At 52.4% G+C, this 19,854-nt stretch overlaps 1 protein-coding gene and 1 pseudogene across 2 annotated transcripts in view; one reads left to right on the forward strand and one right to left on the reverse strand.

The window, feature by feature from the left end:
* Window positions 1-19,536, reverse strand: part of ANKRD33B (ankyrin repeat domain 33B) — a 72,045-nt gene extending 52,509 nt beyond the window's left edge. The window contains exon 1 of the mRNA XM_080804772.1: window positions 19,046-19,536. Within this exon, the coding sequence (XP_080660898.1) occupies window positions 19,046-19,399 (354 nt within the window). The 5' untranslated portion in view covers window positions 19,400-19,536. The remainder of the gene's footprint in view (window positions 1-19,045) is intronic.
* On the forward strand, window positions 13,962-14,254 carry LOC308343732 (large ribosomal subunit protein eL37-like; annotated as a pseudogene). Its single transcript has one exon. The product of its transcript is annotated as a large ribosomal subunit protein eL37-like (transcript).
* Window positions 19,537-19,854: the final 318 nt, after the last annotated feature.

Here is a 19,854-nt window from a genome sequence, read left to right on the forward strand (position 1 = left end):
GAGGGTAGTGTGATCATTCACAGGGAAAGTCAGACTCTTCAGAAGGATCTTCACGAATCAGTAAAATTAGAAACATTCTGCCACCATGAAGACTTCATGTTCTCCAACTTGACTGCACCTCGAAATTCGGCAAGCAAAAGAGCCTCCCGATCTCTGAACACAGAACGGCTGCGGAGCCAGGAAGCACGTGAGCGAGTTCTTGGTCAACCTAAATGTATTGCAAAAGGCCCACACTTGCTCTAGAAAAATCTTTCCCCATCTGCAACTGCTCTGGCATTAGAAGACCTAGAGCAAGTTCCTAAATTACACATTAAGATCACGCGCAAAAAAACGGAGCATGAAAACGGAGGATGAGAACCATTCTGTGGGCCTAAAGGTTGTTAGGGACCGTATGAGCGCCAAAAGGAAGAAAGCAGCCACGAGGACTGACAGAGGAAGCCACAAGCACCCCAGAGGAGCGTTCCAGGTCTCGGGGTTCTCGCGGGGTCTCCTGCCCCGAGAGGAAAGCCTGGCGCGCCACAGACCCACATCATCCCAGTGTTGAACTTCCTGCGTCAGAGGGAAATGACCTCCCAGACTTGGAGTCAGACTGAAAGAGTTGGAAGTTCCAGGACATCAGTGGGCAGCCCAGAGACAGATCCAGAAACCAAGGACCACGTCTGGGGACCTTGGCTGCCAACCCAGTATGCCTCCAGCAAATGCCTGATTCTGTCCCAGGACTTTTGAAAGGACGCTGATCCCGGCAAGTATGATGGACCAGACGCGCTCACCACAAGCAGTCCTGAAGGCAAGAGCCTCGCAGCACCTTACTCAAACTCACGTCTGAGTCCAACTGGGTCTCCTTCTCCTGCCCCTCGAACTCTGGTTGCCCAAGGATGGCCTTCTCTCGTTAAGGGAGCTCACCAGCCCCTTCCAACCTCTCCTCCCAGTCCCCCCACTTCATTCTGCTCTTGCCCTTCTGGTCTCCTGGCTGTTCCAGAACATTCCAGGTGTTCCCACCTCACAGCCCTTTGTTCTTGCGGCTGCTCTTCCCCTAGACAGCGGCACCGCAAGACTCTCACTCCTTCCCTGGCTTTACTTAAAGGTTCTCTCCTCCGTGAGGAGGGCAAGTTCTGGACGTGCGCGCTCACGCCCCGCTTGCTTTCCCACTTCTTCTCCTCAGCACCCACCGCATGCTAGGGATTTTATGCCTTTTACTTAATGCTCTTGTGTACTGTTTCTCTCCCCCAAAAGTACGGGAGCTCCGTCTGAGTAAGGATTTCAGTCCTCTGTGTCCCGCCCTCCGGTCCCCAGCACAGGGCCGACCGCAGCCCGTTCAATAAATATGTACTAAATCAACGAATCCATTAAAATGAAAAGAAGGTAACCTCAAAACTCAAGAACCAAAATCAAGAAGCCTATTTCACGCAAATAGTTTTTATAGTTTTCTTTTTTTTTTAAGGAAGAACTGCAGCCCAGTGTTTGCTCCAAGTGTTATTAGTCAATAAAAATCCCCTCGAAATCAAAACCAAACGCACAATTTACTTGATAGAATGCACATCGCGAAGTCTTGCCAGGCATGAAATGGGTCATCTCTGGCTCCTCGTTAGCTTCATTATCAATTAGGCTTCCACGAGCATGTGGCGGCCGCCTCCAGACATCCTCCCAGCTCCGGATGGATCATCGCGAAAGGCAAACTCTGTGAAATTTGAGTGGATGCGTCATGCCTCTTGCCGCTCATCTCCTCATATTACAGTTTTAAGAGCACAACTTGTCCTATTAGGAGTATTTTCCAAGAGGAAAATGAAGTGTGACGGCAGGAGTCGCACAACAGCAGACACTCCGGCGGAGAAACGAAGAAGTGTTTACAGGGCTGAGGGCAGCAGCGACGGGCTCTCCTCGTTGGATGGACGAGGAGCAGCTCGCAGGAGCCGGGAAACACGATTTTCCAATGAAGCCATGTGAAGTTTAAAAACACCAGACAAGACATTTGGTGAGTAAGAGGCAGAAGAGAGCAACCAGGCGTGCCAAATACTATAGATTCTTGTATGACCTCAGGACCTTCTCCACGTACAGTAAGGCACCCGCATGCTCCCCTTACTCTCTATCTCAGAGATCGTCCACTGGGGAGTGATTCTGTTCCCTGAAAGAACATTTGCCGATGTCTGGGGACATTTCCGGTCGTCACGACTACAGGGGGAGGAGAAGCTTTCTACTGGTATGTAGTGGGCAGAAGGCAGGAACGCCCCTCAGCATCACGTAGGGCACCAGACAATCCCCACAACAAAGTACTACCTGGGCCCAACTGTCAGTAAGACCAAGTCTGTCGGCCTTGGGGGAGGCGGAGAAGCCTCAACATACTTGAGACCATTTGTGAAAAGCCCACGGGTAACATCCTCATCAAAGGGGGAAACTGGAATCTTTCCTCTAAGGTCAGGGATCAGACGGGGACGCCCACTCTCACCGTTTCTACTTGACACAGTCCTGGAAATAGTAGCAAGAGCAATCAGACAAGAAAAAGAAATAAAATGCATCCAAATCAGAAAGAAAAAGATGATGATCTCTGCAGACGACATAATCCTATACATAGAAAGCTCTAAAAACTCCACCAAAAAAAATGGTTAGAACGAATAAATGAGTTTGGTAAAGTTGCCAGATACAAAATCAACGTGCAAAGATGAGTCACACTTCAGCCCAATCAAGAAAACAATCGCACTTACGATAGCATCAGAAAGAATAAGACGCATGAGAATAAATTTAACCAAGGAAGTGAAAGGTCTGTACGTTGAAAACTATAAAACACGGATGAAAGAAACTACAAAGAAACAGAAAGATATCCTGTGTTCATGGATTCATGTCATTAAAATATTCTCACTACCCAAAGCAATATGCAGATTCAACGCAATCCCTATTCCAACAGCATTTTTAACAGAAACAGGAAAAAAAAAATTCTCAATTTTGTATGGAACCACAAAAGACCCCAGAAGGAGTCCTGAGAAAGAAGACAACGCTGAAGGCATCACACTCCCTGATTTCAAATGTTATTACAAAGCGATAGTAATGCAAACAGTATGTTTCAGCACAAAAACAGACGCCCAGATCAACAGACAGAGAACAGAGCCCGGAAAAAAATTCAAGCGTGGTGAGTCGACTGATTTTCAACAAGGGCATCAACAACACACACGAAGGGGAAAAGACAGTCTCTTTGTTAAATGATACCGGGGAAACTGGATATCCACACGCGAAAAAATGACATCGGATCCTTATCTTAAACCATCCACAAAAATCACCTCCAAGCAGATTAAAAACTGGAGCGTATGACCTGAAACTGTAGTTCTACATATTTCAAAATCAAGGTATAGAACGGACAGCTAGACACGGTTCCCCGGTTTTATCCAAGAGGCAGATACAAAGCTCCTACTATGGGCGCCAACCTCTGCCGGGCTGAAGAGGACACACACTGAACGACACTGACACTGACACTCCCCCTCACGGAGCCCAGCAAGCCGAGAGAGAAAACCGTTCTACAAACGAGCTGCAAACCGTGCTGAGAACCCAGAGAGAAGCCACCCCGGGAGGAGGCACAGAAGAAAGATCCCAGCAAAGGGGCCACCTGAGACCGCCCTGCAGTAGAGGGAGGAGAAGTGGGGGCATCCAAGGACCATAAGGATCTGCCAGGGCTGGGGGGAACAGCACGTCACCCCACTCGGTCACCTTACTGACACAACGGGAAACAGGAGAAAATCAGGCATTTGGAGACTTCTAGTAGGAGAACTTGAAGGGAGAGCTTCGGAAATGCTGCTACTATACTAAAAGCCACATGTATGGACACAAACTGGGACGCGGTGGCAGAACAGAGTGGAAAGTGGCAAGATGCCGCAGGGGTGGGGAGCGGTGGGGGACGTGGGGGGACCAGAGAAGAAGGCCAGAATCTGTTTCTGGGGGATGTCGCAAAGCCCCGGAATACAGCAGTGTGACCCCAAAGGAAAGTGGGAGACCAGCACGGGACTGTCCACTATTTAGAACGTGACTAGATGCAGGAGGTGGGGGAGGCTGCCTCCAGGGTTACAACCAGGAGCACCCAGCCCCATGGCGACATCCAGAGCCGGCTCCGGAATTCGCAGCCTGCGCGCAAAATGAAAATCCTGGGCCCTGGTTCCGAATCATTAAGACTTTCCAGACAGCCACAGCAAAGCCTGACACCAAACAGGGGGCCTTTGGAAGCACGAGGCCCTGGGTACTGCACAGGGTGCCCACCCACGAAAGCAGCCCCAGAGGAAGCAGCAACAATGCCAAATGCTGGAGGGCGGTGACGCACTGTGTTTCAAACATGTCAAGGAGATGCTGGGCGAGGGTTGGCACAGGAACATCCTGCAGATGATCTCAATGCAAGTGTGACTCTCGGGAGAGCTGTCCGGGGCTGAGAGCTGGCATCAGCAGAAAAAGCCTGGAGGGGGCTCTACCAGGCAGCAATATTCCTAAGGCGACGTGTGAGTCAGGGCTCTCCAGAGAGAACCAGCAGGGGATACAGACACACAGGGATGTATTTTAAGGAGCCCATCATACAAGCATGGGAGCTGGGAAGCTGGAAACTCAGGCAGGAGCTGATGCTTGTCTTGAGGCAGAATTCCTCCTGCTCCAGGAAAATGGTCAAGTTTTCGTTTTGAAGGCCTTCAACTGATTGAACTCAGCCCACCCACATTCACGGTGGTCATCTCCTTAACGTTGTGTCACTGCAGCTGGTAACCACATCCACGAAGTACCTTCACGGTTACAGAGACTGGTGTGCGATTAACTAACTTGGCGCTATAGCCTCATCCAGTTAATGCATAAAAATCACCACCCCAGGGAGTAGAGAGACAAACCCATGGGAAGAAGCTCAAGAAATGGGCCCGAAAAAAAGGAAATCAGTAAGTCCAGGGGAGACCAGGAAGTGAGCACTGGACAAGAAACCCATGGGGTCGGGGCGCCTGGGCGGCTCAGTGGGTTAAAGCCTCTGCCTTCAGCTCAAGTCATGATCTCAGGGTCCTGGGATCGAGCCCCACGTCAGGCTCTCTGCTCAGCAGGGAGCCCGCCGCCTCCTCTCTCTCTGCCTGCCTCTCTGCCTGCTTGTGATCTCTGTCCGTCTAATAAATAAAATCTTTAAAAGAAACCCATGGGGTCCAAGGAGGTGGCCTCAGTGTGGATGACCCCCGCTGCAGAGCACTTCTTGGGGGCTCAAGGCATCTGGGGGGTCCCAAGGTCAAGCCACTGTCAGACTCATGCAGCAGATGGCTAATATCGGGGGCTCTGAAACCCAGCAGAGCTGGGCACCACCCTGCACCTGGCACAGGCCGGCCATCCTCCACCTTCCTCCCCGGAGCGAGGTCATTTCCCAACTCTGACAACAGTGCCCAAAATGCTGGGCAGCGCGGGGCAGTTTCTGTGGGTGGGCTGGGGGTGAAGAAATAAGCACTCCAGGGGATGGGACCGGCCCCTCGGAATGCATGTTTTCACAACAACGGAAAACAGAGCCAGAGGGAGAGCCGCAAAGCCAAAGGTGGGAGTCGGGGGGGGGGGGCGCAGGGGCGGGCAGAGCAGCCCCCACAGCCTTGGCAGGGCCCTGGGAGCCGGCTACAAAACTGTCCGCCCCACATGCCTCCGGCCTTGGGAAACAGAGGACTCCAGGAGACTGTCAGACCCATCCCACTGGCAAGTGCGTCTGGAACTTGTTTGCTTTGGGATTTTATCCCCTTGTTTATGAGGAGGGTTCCAAATATGATGTAACAAGGAGAGAAAGACCAGCAGAGAGGGCAAGATGGGAGAGGCCACGCCGGCAGCAATGGGCCAGAGCCGGAGGGGTTGGGGGGAGGGTCCAAATCCCCTCGGGGAGGGGCTCCGTGCCCAGAGGGGAGGGGTGGAGGCTGTGCGTCAGAGTGTCCTTGGCCTTTACTGAGCCACTTCCCCTGCCCCCCTGTCCCCAGACCAGTCAAGGGCAAAACCAGCCCAGCCAGCCTCTCAGCTATCCCTGAGGCAGGAGCAAGAAAGGGGGATGGGGGCGGACAAGCTTGACAAAAGCCAACTCCCTCTTCTCTCCAAAGTAGAGCGCGAGGACAGGCTGGGGCAGGACAGGGACCCGCCCAGGATGAACCGAAACTGACCAGAAGAGGTCCGCGCCACCCACAGCGGTTCTCAGGAGTGGGCATCGGGGTCCCCTGGCGGGTGGTGGAACACAGGGCGACCCCACCCCAGAATTTCGGATTCAAGCAGTCTGGAGTGAGGCCGCGGATGCCACTGACGCTGCTGGGCTGCAGTCACACTTTGCGGACCTCAGTGACAGGTCAGCAAGACCAAGAGGCCACTTGGGCTTGAGGCTCCATGTGAAATGGGTCATGTGCAGGGCCTGGAACGCTTGTGTGAAAACGTGAACTCCTGCCATACATTGTAAGTCATGGGAAATTTACGGTAAGACACCTGAAGGTAGAGCCTGCACCTGTCACCCCGTCTTGCACGGGGCACTTCCTGTGGTGAAATCAATGTTGTATTCCTTTATGGGGCAAAAGGTCAAGAGACGCAGTCACAAAGTGACAAGGGTCTAGTTTTTCTTTCATAAACATCCTGTTATAAATACTGTAAGTGGTTAAAGGAGATGAGTGGTTGCCTAGGGCTGGAGGGGTGGGTTGGACAGACGGTCACAGCTCGGAGGGTACAAGGTTTCTCTCCCAGGTGACGTCTGCATACATCTGTGAACATCCCCAAAACCACCGAACTGTCCGCTCTAAGGAGGAGAATTGCATGGTGCGTGAGCTACGTATCGATGCAGCTGTTGCTAGAACGTTCTCTTTTCTTCACTCTCCCCTTCAGATGACTTTCAGTCTGCATTTGGGGGATTTCCCATCACTTACAACTTTCAAGGCTTCAATTAGCTTTCTTTTTAAAAATTTTTTTTCTATTCCTGGACATTCTGGGATAACATCATTATTTAATTTTTACTCGTGTAAACATTTTTTTTTTAAATCACCGAATTACAGAATTCTATCCTTTCAGAGATGGAGATCATCTAGATGTGAACCCAGCCATTCTCCAGGAGAACATCCCAGGCTTTTTTGGAGTGGAAGCCAGGCAGGGGCGGCTGTAGTCGCATATTACACAAATAACCGAGCTCTCCTGCAAGGGGGAAAAATATTTTAAATGCATTTTTAAAAATTCTTCAGGATTTCATGTATTAGGATATCTTCGGGTGTGATTAGATCAGGAGGGTGGAGCCCCTTGATGAGTGTCCCCATAAAAAACATGCCAGAGAGCGCCTGCCCCTTCTCCCACATGAGAACAAGTGAGAAGACTGCCCGCCCTGAGCCAGCAGAGCCAGGAAGCAGGACCTCACCTCACCGGGCGCCCATCCCACCGGCACCTCATCTTGGACTTCCAGCCTCCAGCACCGCGAGCAGTGAAGACTGGTGTGTATAGGTCACACTGTCCACGGTGTTCGGTCACAGGAATTCAAATAGGAGTCCAACATGTTTTAACAGCAAACATTTGGGAATAGCCATTTCTTTGAAAAATGAGTTTTTTCCATTTTTCTGGAGACTTTTTTCTAAAGTATGCACGTTACTGATAAGGAAACAGTCTCTATGCATTTGCTAAAACTCTTGTGTCCAAATCAAGCCATTTGCAAACAGGTAGATGGAAACTGCGAGATGCAAACAAATGGTTGACATGAATTTTTTCGTCAGGTTCAAAGGGCCCCTGCACTGAAGTAACATTAGGGAACCTTTCAAAATACGTTAGCAGCATCTTAAGTATTTGGGAAACCGATAAAATTATTAGCAGAATCACTGCAAGACATTGCTTTTAACAAAGAAGATCGGGGTTTGCTTTTTTTTTTAATAACTCAATACACTTGTACCTCATTCTAAAACCAATGGATTTAAATGTTTACACCAAAGAAAATCTCAAATTCGCCGGGGAGTTCACGGCGCATTTTAAGTCACTGAATTTTTTAGAAAAATGTATTTATTCCTTTTCACACGAGGCAATGGAGATTCAACCCTCCTCTCCAGGACCTCCCCGAGGCCCAGGGGCTCCCCTGCCTCCCAAAAGGACCCTCAAGAAGACACACCTGCAATGTGTCCCATCTGGGGGACAGATCTCTGGTACGACTTAAAAAAGAATAAAACATTTAAAAAAATAACCCAGTCTAGGGGCACCTGGCTGGCTCAGTCAGTGGCGCGTGCAGCTCGATCTGGGGTCACTGGTTCAAGCCCTACGCTGGGCACAGAGCTTATTTAAAACAAAACAAGTCTAGGTGACTAAATTTAGGCACATGCTGCCTTCCCAGTGGCAATCCCCCGCCTCCCCCAAAATATAAATTAAAACCGCAGCTTTCCTCCAAAGGAAGAATTCCAGATACTGCCGAAGGAGGAAATCTGTGGTCTAGCAGACCTCTCGGCTCCTCCTACGTGACACCTAGTATGTGGCCCTGACCCACAAGTGCCTTCTTCCCAGGTAGGGTGAGCGACCATCTCAGTCTGCCGGGGGCCCAGGGGTTTCCCAGGATGCAGGATTTTCAGTGCCACCACGGGAAAACCTGGGCAGAACAGAGCGAGCTGACAACCCTCTAGGGCCATTAGGTGTCTGTGGAGAGTGGCCTCTGCACCCATCACGCCGCAGGGAGGATGAGCCTGGAGACCTCAGACGTGGCCTGTGCCAGCCCACCCTTCAACAAAGGAGGACGTGTAGGTGACAAGACGCACCAGAGCTGCTCCTTCCCAAACTCCTCGGTGCCTCCGATGTCCCTTTCCGCAGCAGATGAGACAGGCCCCCCAGAGATCTGGGCCAGTGAAGCATGACAGTCCGCGGGGAGACCCATCCCCCAGCAACGGCAGGACTCCCGCGGCTCTAACCTGGCTTCCACGTCTCCCCGGCGGCGTCCAGGGTAGCCTGGAGCGGCAGTAACTGGCTTTCATTTCCTAAAACCCACCCATGATCTAAGAACAAAGAGAAAAGGCCTAACTCACTACACGGACGATCCAACCTAGGAGCTGAGTCATGGCCGATGTCTGTAGCACATGACTGCAGTCCCTTGTTTCCATTTATTATTTTTTGTTTTTTAAGTAGGCTCCATGCCCAGCGTCTGGAAGCCGTACAGACTGACCCTCCCGACAGGAGGGGGCAGGGCCAGGCCCTTGGGAGCACCGGGCTCCACAAGGTCAAGGACAAGTAGAAAGGGAGGGAAACTCCAGGAATCCACAACCAACTGTGGCTTGGCTTGCGGACAGAACATCACCGCAGCGTTAGTCTGGGGACGTCCCAGGACAGGCCAGGGCTTTGACTCCAGCACTCTCTGCATGAACTTGGACTCAAGGAAAACACTGAAGAAAGAAAAAGGCTTGCCCTGACGCCCGGTGTCTGCACCATCTTTCCCTTCCTCGAACTGCTCTCCCTCCTCCGGGCTCCTGAGTCGAGGTCCTTCCCACGCTCCGCCCCCCGGAGACGGAGACTCGGGCTCCGCCACGCAGCTCAGAGCGCTCCCAGGATGCACCGGGATGTGGTGGCATCTACCCCGACCATCTGCACCCATGACACCAAATGCCACTTTCGTTGAGTATAAACACTCAAGAGGAGCTCTTCCCTCAACAAATTCTTGTGGTCACAAGAGTCCTCACCAAGTTAGGGGTGCCTGGGTGGCTCAGTGGGTTAAAGCCTCTGCCTTTGGCTCAGGTCATGATCCTAGAGTCCTGGGATCGAGCCCCGCATCGGGCTCTCTGCTCAGCAGGGAGCCTGCTTCCCTTCCTTTCTCTCTGTCTGCCTCTCTACCTACTTGTGATCTCTGTCTGTCAAATAAATAAAATCTTAAAAAAAAAATAAAGTCCTCACCAAGTAGACACGCCGTTCTCTTGCTTCCGATTTTTCCCTTGTTTAAAATTCAAACAGCAGGACTCGAAGCCACCTTGAGATTAATTTGTCATGGAAACAATAGTTCCGCTAACTGAGCGCCTACAGTGTGGCACGCTGACTACAGAAGTTACTGATGTACTCTGCCCAGAGCCTCTACGAGGTCTTTTGTCCTCACAGTAAGCGTTCCCATTTTATAGATGGGGATGTAGAGGACATGCTCTAGGAGCAAAAGATCATGTGATTTGTCTAGGATCACGTAACCAGCCTGAGCCTGCCATCTGGGGCCACCAAACTTGTTTTCTAAGAAAAGTCCCAGAGCTCTTCAAACAAGGGTATGTACCAATCACCTGAGAGCTGCATAAAGTTCAGACTGCGGTCCGGTAGGTCTGGGGTAGGGCCTGGGATTCCGTACTTGGGAAAAGCTCTCAGGTGATGACAGTGCACGATGGCAGTGGTTCAAGCATGTCATATTCCCAGCAGGTGCCATTCCCAACCTATTAGCCAGGTCTGATCCTGCTTTCGTTTCTAAGAGTCGATCTGTTCATGGTGGTAAGGCTACAGGTAAAAGGTAACGCATGCCTTCATTTAATTTTCCAATTTTTTATGGTGGTAAAACAAACATAAAGTATTTCCATCTTAACCATTTCTAAGAGTTGCCTTCCTTCATTTCACACTTGTGATTTTGGAATAGCCACAGACCTACAGGAAGCTGTCCATTCCGGCTTTCCACCCCAATGTCAACATCTTACATAATAACAGGGCAAGTGCCCCACCACGAAATGGCACTGCTGTGATCCAGAGCTTGCTGGGTGGTAGGTGGGCCGAGTGGTCCTCTGTCGTCCTCCTGCTACCCCGTTAGAGGGGCACCCACTCCTCCTCTCCCCGAAACCTAACCCCAGCAGCCCATAAGCTGTTCATCGTTACAACTGCCTTAGTCCAAGAACGTTATACCAACGGAATCATCCGACATCTAATCCTGTGAGATGGACTTTTTTCACTCGGCCTAATTCCCCCCACTCCCTTATGTATAAACCAACTTCCCGAACCTATGTTTTTCTCAGAAAATGGACTACAGTAAATTCACTTATCGGCCTGTCCTAGGCGGCCCCCCAAAGCACGGCTCCTGCCTCCTCCCCACCTCCTACCCCTGTCTCTCTCAGCTGGAATGGCCCTCGCTCGGCAGGTGTGGTATCTAGTCCAAGAGTTAGTTAAATCCCAGAAGCAGAAGCCAGAGAGAAATGCTTGACTCCATATCCCATCACTTTGCCTACTTTGGGCTGAACTTATTCAGAGCTGACATAAATACACCTTGGGAAGCATACATCTGTTTTTGTTACTTTGAAATTGCTCTCAATCCCGCGGCTCCAATCCAATCTGGCCGCCAAGCCGACTGTCACAGGGGATTTCACATCTACCTTCATTTCCTCTCTCTGACTTGGTAGAAATAAGTAAAATTCACCTTCAACGGTCTTTCAAACGTAAGAACACTGCTTGAAAACAGTCTCTTTTATGTACACACACACTGAATGACATCAAGGATTCTTAACATCCTACTTCATCTTAAAATCTGACCTCCTGAGAACACACACACACGCGCACGTGCACACACACATACACACACCATATCTATACCGGCATTCCAGTAAGCTAAGTAAAGTACTTCCCAATCATCTTGAATGAAACATATTTTCTTTGATCACATATTTTGAGAACTTAACTACAACCTTCTTATTTCTTTTAATTAAAAGGAATTACATTTTATCTTACGTATGGGAACTGTTTGACTCACTTGGAGAAATCACAGAATATCACATGGTCGTAATTCAGAATTACTGGCCCAATAATGGGCTAGAAGGCCAGTCTCAAGAAAGTTCAAAGAAGTATCAGAGAGACCATAGGCTCTGAATCAGATTTTCAAAATTTATATAATAAAGCTCAAAATATACATTTTTTAAATGTTACATGTAATTCTAAATAATTTCTAGATCCAAAAAAAAGGAGAAAAGAAATCCTAAGGTAAATTAGAACAGAACAATGAGAAAATACCGTGTACCAAACCTGGGGGAAAGGCAAAACTGATACTTCAAGAGAAAAATTATAGGTAGAATAAACCCAAGGTAGGAAATAATTTTTCAAAAAGGCAAAAATTGATGACAGAGTAAAGAAGCAGATCCACAGCAAAAGTTGACCCCCTGATAGGACTGACTGGATAGGTATTTTCCGTATCTGTCACCAAAGAGAAACAGCACAAACTCAAAAATACAGAAAAACAGGATATAAGACAGTTAACAACAAACATTAAAAAGAGAACTCTACAAAAACTTCAGACTAGTGACCTTTAAAACTTGGAAAAAAAATAGGACACTTCCCTAGAAAAACAGACGTTACCATAATGGACATTGGAAGAAGAGAAAATCTGCATTATCCTATAAGCCTTAAAGAGTTATTGACCTAACGGCCTGGATTTTAGTGATTTACTATTAGTTAAATAGCATTTAGGGGAGCGTTCCCTAGGTCACAGCCACATGTAGCCCAAGCTGCCACGCAGAATCGCTTTGAATACTTTGCCTATTAAATTGATATAAATGTCAGATGAATAAATGATATTCCAAGAGTCCACAGACCCTGATTTCTATAACACTTCTCCCTTAGTTTTCCTTTACAAGCACAGGATAGAAAAGAAATCAGATGCTCAAAATCACCCAACCACTCCCCCATTTCTCGAGCACAGACGGGAGGCGGCGGGGGTAGAAAGCTCAGAAGCCCCTTGGAGAAGCCCAGCAGGGTTCAAAGGACCAGCAGGAGCCGCCCTGGGGTCCCTGCGGAGCCCAGCTCTCCCGCCACCCTAGATCCCCTCTCCCCTGAGCCTCACTTTGTTCTACTACAAAAACGTGGGAGACAAATAACCTCCAAAATCCCCTGACAAAATAATATCTTAACAAAAAAAAAAAAAAAAGTAAGGGGCGCCTGGGTGGCTCAGTGGGTTAAGCCTCTGCCTTCGGCTCAGGTCATGATCTCAGGGTCTTGGGATCGAGTCCCGCATCAGGCTCTCTGCTCAGCGGGGAGCCTGCTTCCTCCTCTCTCTCTGCCTGCCTCTCTGCCTGCTTGTGATCTCTCTGTGTGTCAAATAAATAAATAAAATCTTTAAAAAAAAATGAAATTAAATAAATAAATAAATAAAATCAATCTTTAAAATCCTATGGCAATGGTCTTCCTAAATTTCTGAAATCTTTATCCACAAAAACATACAAAAAGCGGCATTTAAAAACACCCTTTCCGGAGAAAATGAAAACAGACCTTCGGGAGCGGGTGGCTTCCTGATGCCGGACGGCCAGGACGCGAAGGTTTTCGGTACCCTCTACTCGGGTACCCACCTGAAATGTTCCTTCATAAAACTAAATTGAAAATAAACAAGTAAGTGCTCAGCATTTTTGGCGAATAATATCCTTTTATGAACAAAAGCAAACTCCCCCTTAAGAAAGCATATCAGGGCTTGGCCTTGTGACTTTGGTCAGCAGAAGTGACCACGGAACTCCTGAAACCGTTATCCTTCCCTGGAGAACAGGCCCAGGCCAGCCTGCTGGAGGAAGAGACGCCACCAGGGCAGAGTCACCCCTAGACAAGACCTTCCCGGTCCTGCCACCCGCAGCCGACTCCAGCCGAACGACCGCCCAGCCAGGATCAGCGTTGCTGGGCCACCCTTACTGCTGTCCACACCCTGGAGATTTCACAGTTACTTGGTATTTGGCACAGCTGTGGCCAAAGAGACCTGCCACACTCTATCAGAAACACATGAGATACCCTTAGTGGTATTATAATGGTGGACACACGTCACTAACACCTGTCCAAACCCACACGATGTCCAAGACCAAGAGTGAACACGAGTATAAACCATGGACACGGGGGGATGATGTGTCCACGTGGGCTCATCAGCTGTAGCAAATGCACAACTCTGCTTAGACATGTGGGCCACGGGCGAGCCTGTGCACCTGTTGGGGCAGGAGGTAGATAGAAATCTCTGTACGTTACTCTCCACTTTGCCGTGAATCTCAAACTGTCCTTAAAAAATTAAGACCTTGCTCTTTGGGGCCTGCCGCGGAAACAAGATGACGAAGGGGACGTCGTCTTTGGAAAGCGTCGCAACAGGACGCACACGTTGTGCCGCCGCTGTGGCTCGAAGGCCTACCACCTTCCGAAGTCCACGTGTGGCAAATGCGGCTATCCTGCCAAGCGCAAGATAAAGTATAACCAGAGCGCCAAGGCTAAAAGACGAAATACCACTGGGACAGGTCGAATGAGGCACCTAAAAATTGTATACCGCAGATTCAGGCGTGGATTCCGTGAAGGAACAACACCTAAGCCCAAGAGGGCAGCTGTTGCAGCATCCAGTTCCTCTTAAAGATTTCAATGATTAGTCACAATAAACATCATGGATTTAAAAAAAAAAAAAAAATTAAGACCTTTAGGGCACCTGGGTGGCTCAGTGGGTTAAGTCTCTGCCTTTGGCTCAGGTCATGATCTCAGGTCCTGGGATCCAGCCCCGCATTGGGCTCTCTGCTCAGCAGGGAGCCTGCTTCCACCCCCCCCACCCCCCCCCCCCCGCCCTCCGCCCTCTCTATGCCTACCGGCCTCTCTGCCTACTTGTGATCTCTGTCAAATTAATAAATAAAATATTTTTAAAAATTAAGTCCTTTAAAAAAAAATGCATGGGCCTCTCTACCGCTGCTGGGCCCAGAGGGACGCCCCTACGCCCACCGTCCCCCCCCTCCCCACCCATGGTCCATGGGGAGGAAGAAGCAGACAGACATCTGTCATCCTGCCTGTCCGGATTCAGCTGATCGCCTTCTCCACTCCCGCCCCCTGGGCTCCCATCTAATCCACTCATTCTCCCTTCCTCATCCCTCCCCCACACATCAGAAATAACACACTGACATCCATCCCCAAGTAGCAGAGTCAAGCTCCCTGCCCACAAGCTCCCCAGGCTTGATGGCCCTCAAATCTACGGAGACCAGAATTCACTTTCCATCATGACTTCTAGCTCCATTCTAAGCACACACACTGCACGAGGCCTGAGGCCTGAGGCCTGGGAAAGGCAAAGGGCTGGGTGTGGATTCCCAACAACCTGATTTTTCATTTTAGGGAAAGGGGATTCCAAAGCTTATCAATCCCCCTGAGGCATTCGGAAAAAAACAAAAACAAAAATCAAACACCAATATTTTTTTCTCGGGTATGTCAAGATAAAGTTTCACGATCACTGCTGCAAATCTATAAAAAAATTAAGCGCCATCCCCCACAAGTAAAGAGAGACACCCCCAAGCTGGGTGTGTGGTGTGGGCTGGGCTGAGCCTAGAGAGCACCTGGGGGGGGGGGCCTCTGGAGGGCCCCTCGAACTTAACCATGCACGAGAAGAACGACATCAAGAAAGGAGGGCAATATTTTAAATTTAGCGTAACTGGACCTAGTTTGGATCAAGAGCTGTCTGACATTCAAACTGCCTTTCTACAGCAGTGGAAGCAGCACAAACGCGTCCTTTTGGTTTCAGTCCTGTCTCCAGAGCTGTCACAGCCATAGAGGTGAGTCTCGGGAGATAATAAGAGGAAGAGAAGAATTAAGAAAAAGAATCGTGGCAGCTTTCACCGTCCCCAAGTCTGATGGAACAAAACGACCGTAAATCTAAATGACAGCCAGAGCACACTTTGAATGTTACTGGAGAGAAATGTCTGACAAATATTTACATGTTGCATATTAAATTATGCAATCCTTTTAGAGCAATAACTATTTTAGAAGAAAATTGGATGCTGAGCCACATCCAAGATCCCACCCATCTCAGGAGCCAGGAAAGAACACATTTTCTTAAACAAGACACATCTGAGCCTTAGTTACTCAAACCTGATGAAACATCTGTCAGCTCAGGCAGAACTGTCTTCTCAACTGACCGGAGAAGATTAGCTCAACACATGTACCTAGAAATCCCTTCAAAGCCTTTAGAGACATTTTTCTCCTAGGAAGCTCGCTGTGGACAGGCCCTGTGAGCTGCACTTTCTGTTGATGGAGCGAGTACCCCTCTGCTCCACCAGACTTCTCGCTAAGGCTTTCTGTAAAGTTGTGACTATCCCTAATTGTGAGAAGCTTATAAATCGGGCCCAAAGGGTTTATGCCTCAGGGCCTTTGCACTTGCCGATCTCTCTACCTGGATCGCTTTCCCCACATTATCTTCTCTCCATCTTGGTCAAATGTCAGCTGCTCTCTCAAATGACCACTCTCAATCCCTGAACCCGTGGAATGCATTTATCCACTGGAGGTGCTGCAGGCCAGACTGGGGTAGGACAAAAGCCCACCCTGAGAAGGTGCCCCTGAGACCAGGACCTGAAGGCAGTGAGTGAGGACACTTCCACCCCCAGGTTGAGCACTGTCACGAGGAAACCAGTTCACTTCCCAATCTCTTGTTTCTTAGCCAGCTCCTCTGGGCCAGCCTCTTGCTACCAGACCCGCGTTGACCTCTCCAGCTTTGGCTCCCACATACCCTCCTCTCTGTACCACAGTCTGCCACCACCCAGTTGTCTTGGTTCGCTGACCAGAACGTCCTCTCTCCACAGTCCCCAAGTCTTTCCTCGCTAGGCTCCCAGGATTGTCAGAGCTCCTTGCATTGAAGACACTTGCTCTGCATCTCTCCGGACTGTCTTCTGGGGCCCTGCCTCGGGTTCTAAGCACCGGGCGGTCTTCCTCTCTAAGCACCAGGAACTATTACTGAGTTCTTGCCTCAAACAAAAGGTCGACTCTCAAAAGCAAGGACTGTTGGATTTCTCTCCAGTCTCCTACAGTACCTGGCCATTGCCTAGCACACAATAGGTCTGCAAGAAATAAGTCTGCAATGACACTTTGCCCCATTTGCCACTGGTCGTGCACTGGCCCTTTACAACATTTTATTCAAAGTCTTTATAGGAAGATGGAGGCTGTTTGGTCAACAGAATCTAGGAACCACTGGGAAGAAGAGAAGCTCTGGCCTCCACCCTGCCCCCACCAAAGCACAGAACACAGGACTTGCTCCTTCTGGTCGGAAGATACAAGAGCCCCGGAGTCTTCCCTTTACCAGCCATGTACCATTTCGCCATCATAATTTGGTGGGGAACAGAGAGGACGAGACCCCATGCAGAGAAACAAAGAGACTCTGCAATCAAGGGGGGAAGGCAGAGAGAAAAGGAGCTTTGCCTGGCAGAAGAGAAAAGTCCTGGAGGACGTGTTCTTCAGAGCCGGGAGGAGGCTGGCGAGAAAACAGGAGGGGATGGTTAACAAGGGCTCGATCAGTGTCACGTGCATTGGGGGTTTCATGCTCACGACCCTGGGAGGTTCAACTAGGAAACCGAGGTAGAGAGGCTGGAACCTGTTCTTCTGTCCAGTTCCACAGCCCTCCCCGGGCCCTATACTGAGGGAGCAGCCTTCTAAAGTAGCCCAGAAACCCCTCTGGCCACCGTCTGTTCATATCGTTCTCAGATAACTAGAATGCAGCAGTCCCCAAACTTTAATTTTTTGCCCCCAAAGGAAACATCATTAAAGCAGGGCCCAGCAGAGCCTCCAAGCTGCTCGCTCTCTGCCCACCCCAGCCTCCTGGAGACCCCAGGTTGCCCAGGACACGGGACCTACCCACCCCCCACCCTGTTCTTCCTGATCTTTGGGGGGGGGTGTCCTTAAAAGCCGCCCTGCTACCTGCTTTGGGCAAGAGAGATTTTCTATCAACACCTGCGTGTGAAAACTCACCTTAGCAAAAGGCAAAGCAGAGCGCAGAAACAGCCCCAGCAGCACCCCCCACGGTGAGGGCGGAGGCAAGAAGGGGGTGCAGCCACCGCTTCGCGGAGGAGGGGGGCCCTACCACACCAGGCCTCCGGGCCAGCCCCGGGGACACACGACACCAAGCACAGTCCCTTCCCCGCTGTCAAATGCTGTGTCAAGTTGAACCGCCAAAGTGTGGAAGCAGAAAGCGATCCTGGCAGGCTCCAACATGACTAAGCCCAGCCCAGAGCACAGGCCCAGACACACCACCCCGCTCCGGAGATAAACGAAAGGCACAGGGTCCCCGAGTTCCCGAGTTCAACCACCTACGTCCTGTCAGCCACGGGCTCCGGAGCGAAAGGCACCTGCACTCCCCGTTCGTGCGGGGCTGGGGCGGCGGATCCCCCGGGACCCGGAGACCGTGACACTCCGGGGAGCAGCTGCCGCTGTCCACCCAGACAGACGGACAGCCGCTCGGCCGCTGGGGTCCGTCTGCGGCGTGCCCTCCCCCCGAGTGTCTGGTGGGTTGTTCTGCGAGCCGGGCATTCTCGAGTCTTCGAAAGCCAACTTTTTCTTTCCTTTTCAAAATGTTTCCTGCTGAGTTCTGACACGACTCATGGATCCCTCGTGCCTCCCTCCACCGCCCGCCATCCTCGCCTGCCCTACCGGGTGGGTGTCTGCGCCTCCACCGCCGCGCCCCCCGGCCCTGCTCCCGGGACCCCACCGGCCGTGGCTCGGGGCAGTGACCACGCGGGCGGCGAGGTCGGAGACCACGCTCTCCGGGCGCCGCGCGGGTCTCCGGGCGCCGCGCGGGTCTCCGGGCGCCGCCGAGCTGGGGGCTGCGGGAGGGGGCGAGCGATCCGGGAGGAAACTCCGACTCCCGGGCCCGGAGGAGCCCGTCCGCGTTCTGGGCGTGCAAGAGTAAGGGCAAGGGCAGCGTGAGCGGCGGGGCGGGGGGGTGAAGGCAACTGGGGTTCCGGAGAGGATGTCGTCCCCGCGGGCAAGGAAGATAACGGTCGGAGGGGGCCCAGCTGTTAGAGACCCGGGGAGGGGTTTCCAACCCGGATCCGAGCGCGGGCCCCGGGAGTGGGGGCGGGGGGAATTCAAGGACAGGAGGACTCCGGGGGCGGGAACCGAGAGGGAGGCGGTGAAGACTGGAGACCAGCGGCGTCTCCCGCGGCGCTGTGACCTCGGGCCACGCTCCGCACCACCCACCCCCGCCGCTGCCCAGACCGGGACCCCGGCCGGGGAGACGCAGGGCCGCCCAGGGCTCCGCACGCGCCGCACGCCCAGCCAGCGACGAAGACGCGCGCTGGGCAGCGGCACGGTCACCGCGGGACCGGACAGAGCCGGGACCAGGGCGACGCGGAACGGGGGGGGGGAGGGCGGAGGGGATCCGAAGCCGGCGGGGATGCCAACTTACCCGGCCGTTGCGGTCGGTCTCCTGCACCTCCTCGGCGCTCGGCCCCCGCCGCACCAGCGCCCTCAGCAGCCCCACGTCGTTGGCGCAGGCGGCGCGCAGGAGGGTCGCCTCCTCCGGGACGCCCTCTGGGACGCTCTCCGCATTCGCGGTGCCGTATTCCTCCTCGCCTCCGACAGGGTAGAAGGAGTCGTCCGAGGCGATGCTGCGGGTGTCGGGCAGACACGAGAAGTCCTCGTACTCCTCGTAGTCGGCAGGGTCCTCCCCGGCCTGAGCGTCCCGGGGTGGGGAAGGCGTCTGCGGGGACACGCGGCGCGCCCCGCCGCCCTCCGGCCCGGGCCCGGCCAGCAACACCATGCTGGCGGCCGGGGCGCGGGCCGGGAGACTGGGGCGCGGGGCGTGCGCCGGGGTCACCGCCCCTCGTCCCCTGCGGCCCCAGACGAGCGGGGCTCCGCGCGCTCCCGCCCGGCGGAAAGGAGCGCCGGGCGGCTGCGCTCGGAGACTAAAGTCACTGGAGGCTGGAGAAAGCCCCCTCGGGGGTGGGAGGAGCCGCGGGGGCTTTCCGGGCGCGGCGGGCGGGCGCGGGCGGGGACCGGGCGGGGAGAGGGCGGGGCCGCCGCACTGGAGGAGGTGCGCGCGCCCCGGGTTCCCCCGCCCGGAGCGGGACAAAAGTTCCGAGCCGAGTCCTCGGCGCCGCTGGGCCCGCGCACCCGGCCGCCCTGCCCCGGAGCGGAGCGACGCCCGCGCCGAGAACTAGGAGCGGGAACCCGCGAACCCGGGCTCCTCTGTCTCCGGAGGCGAGCGGCCCCGCC

Source organism: Martes martes (genome assembly GCF_963455335.1).
Source record: "Martes martes genome assembly, chromosome: 5".
Taxonomy (NCBI): Eukaryota; Metazoa; Chordata; class Mammalia; order Carnivora; family Mustelidae; genus Martes; species Martes martes.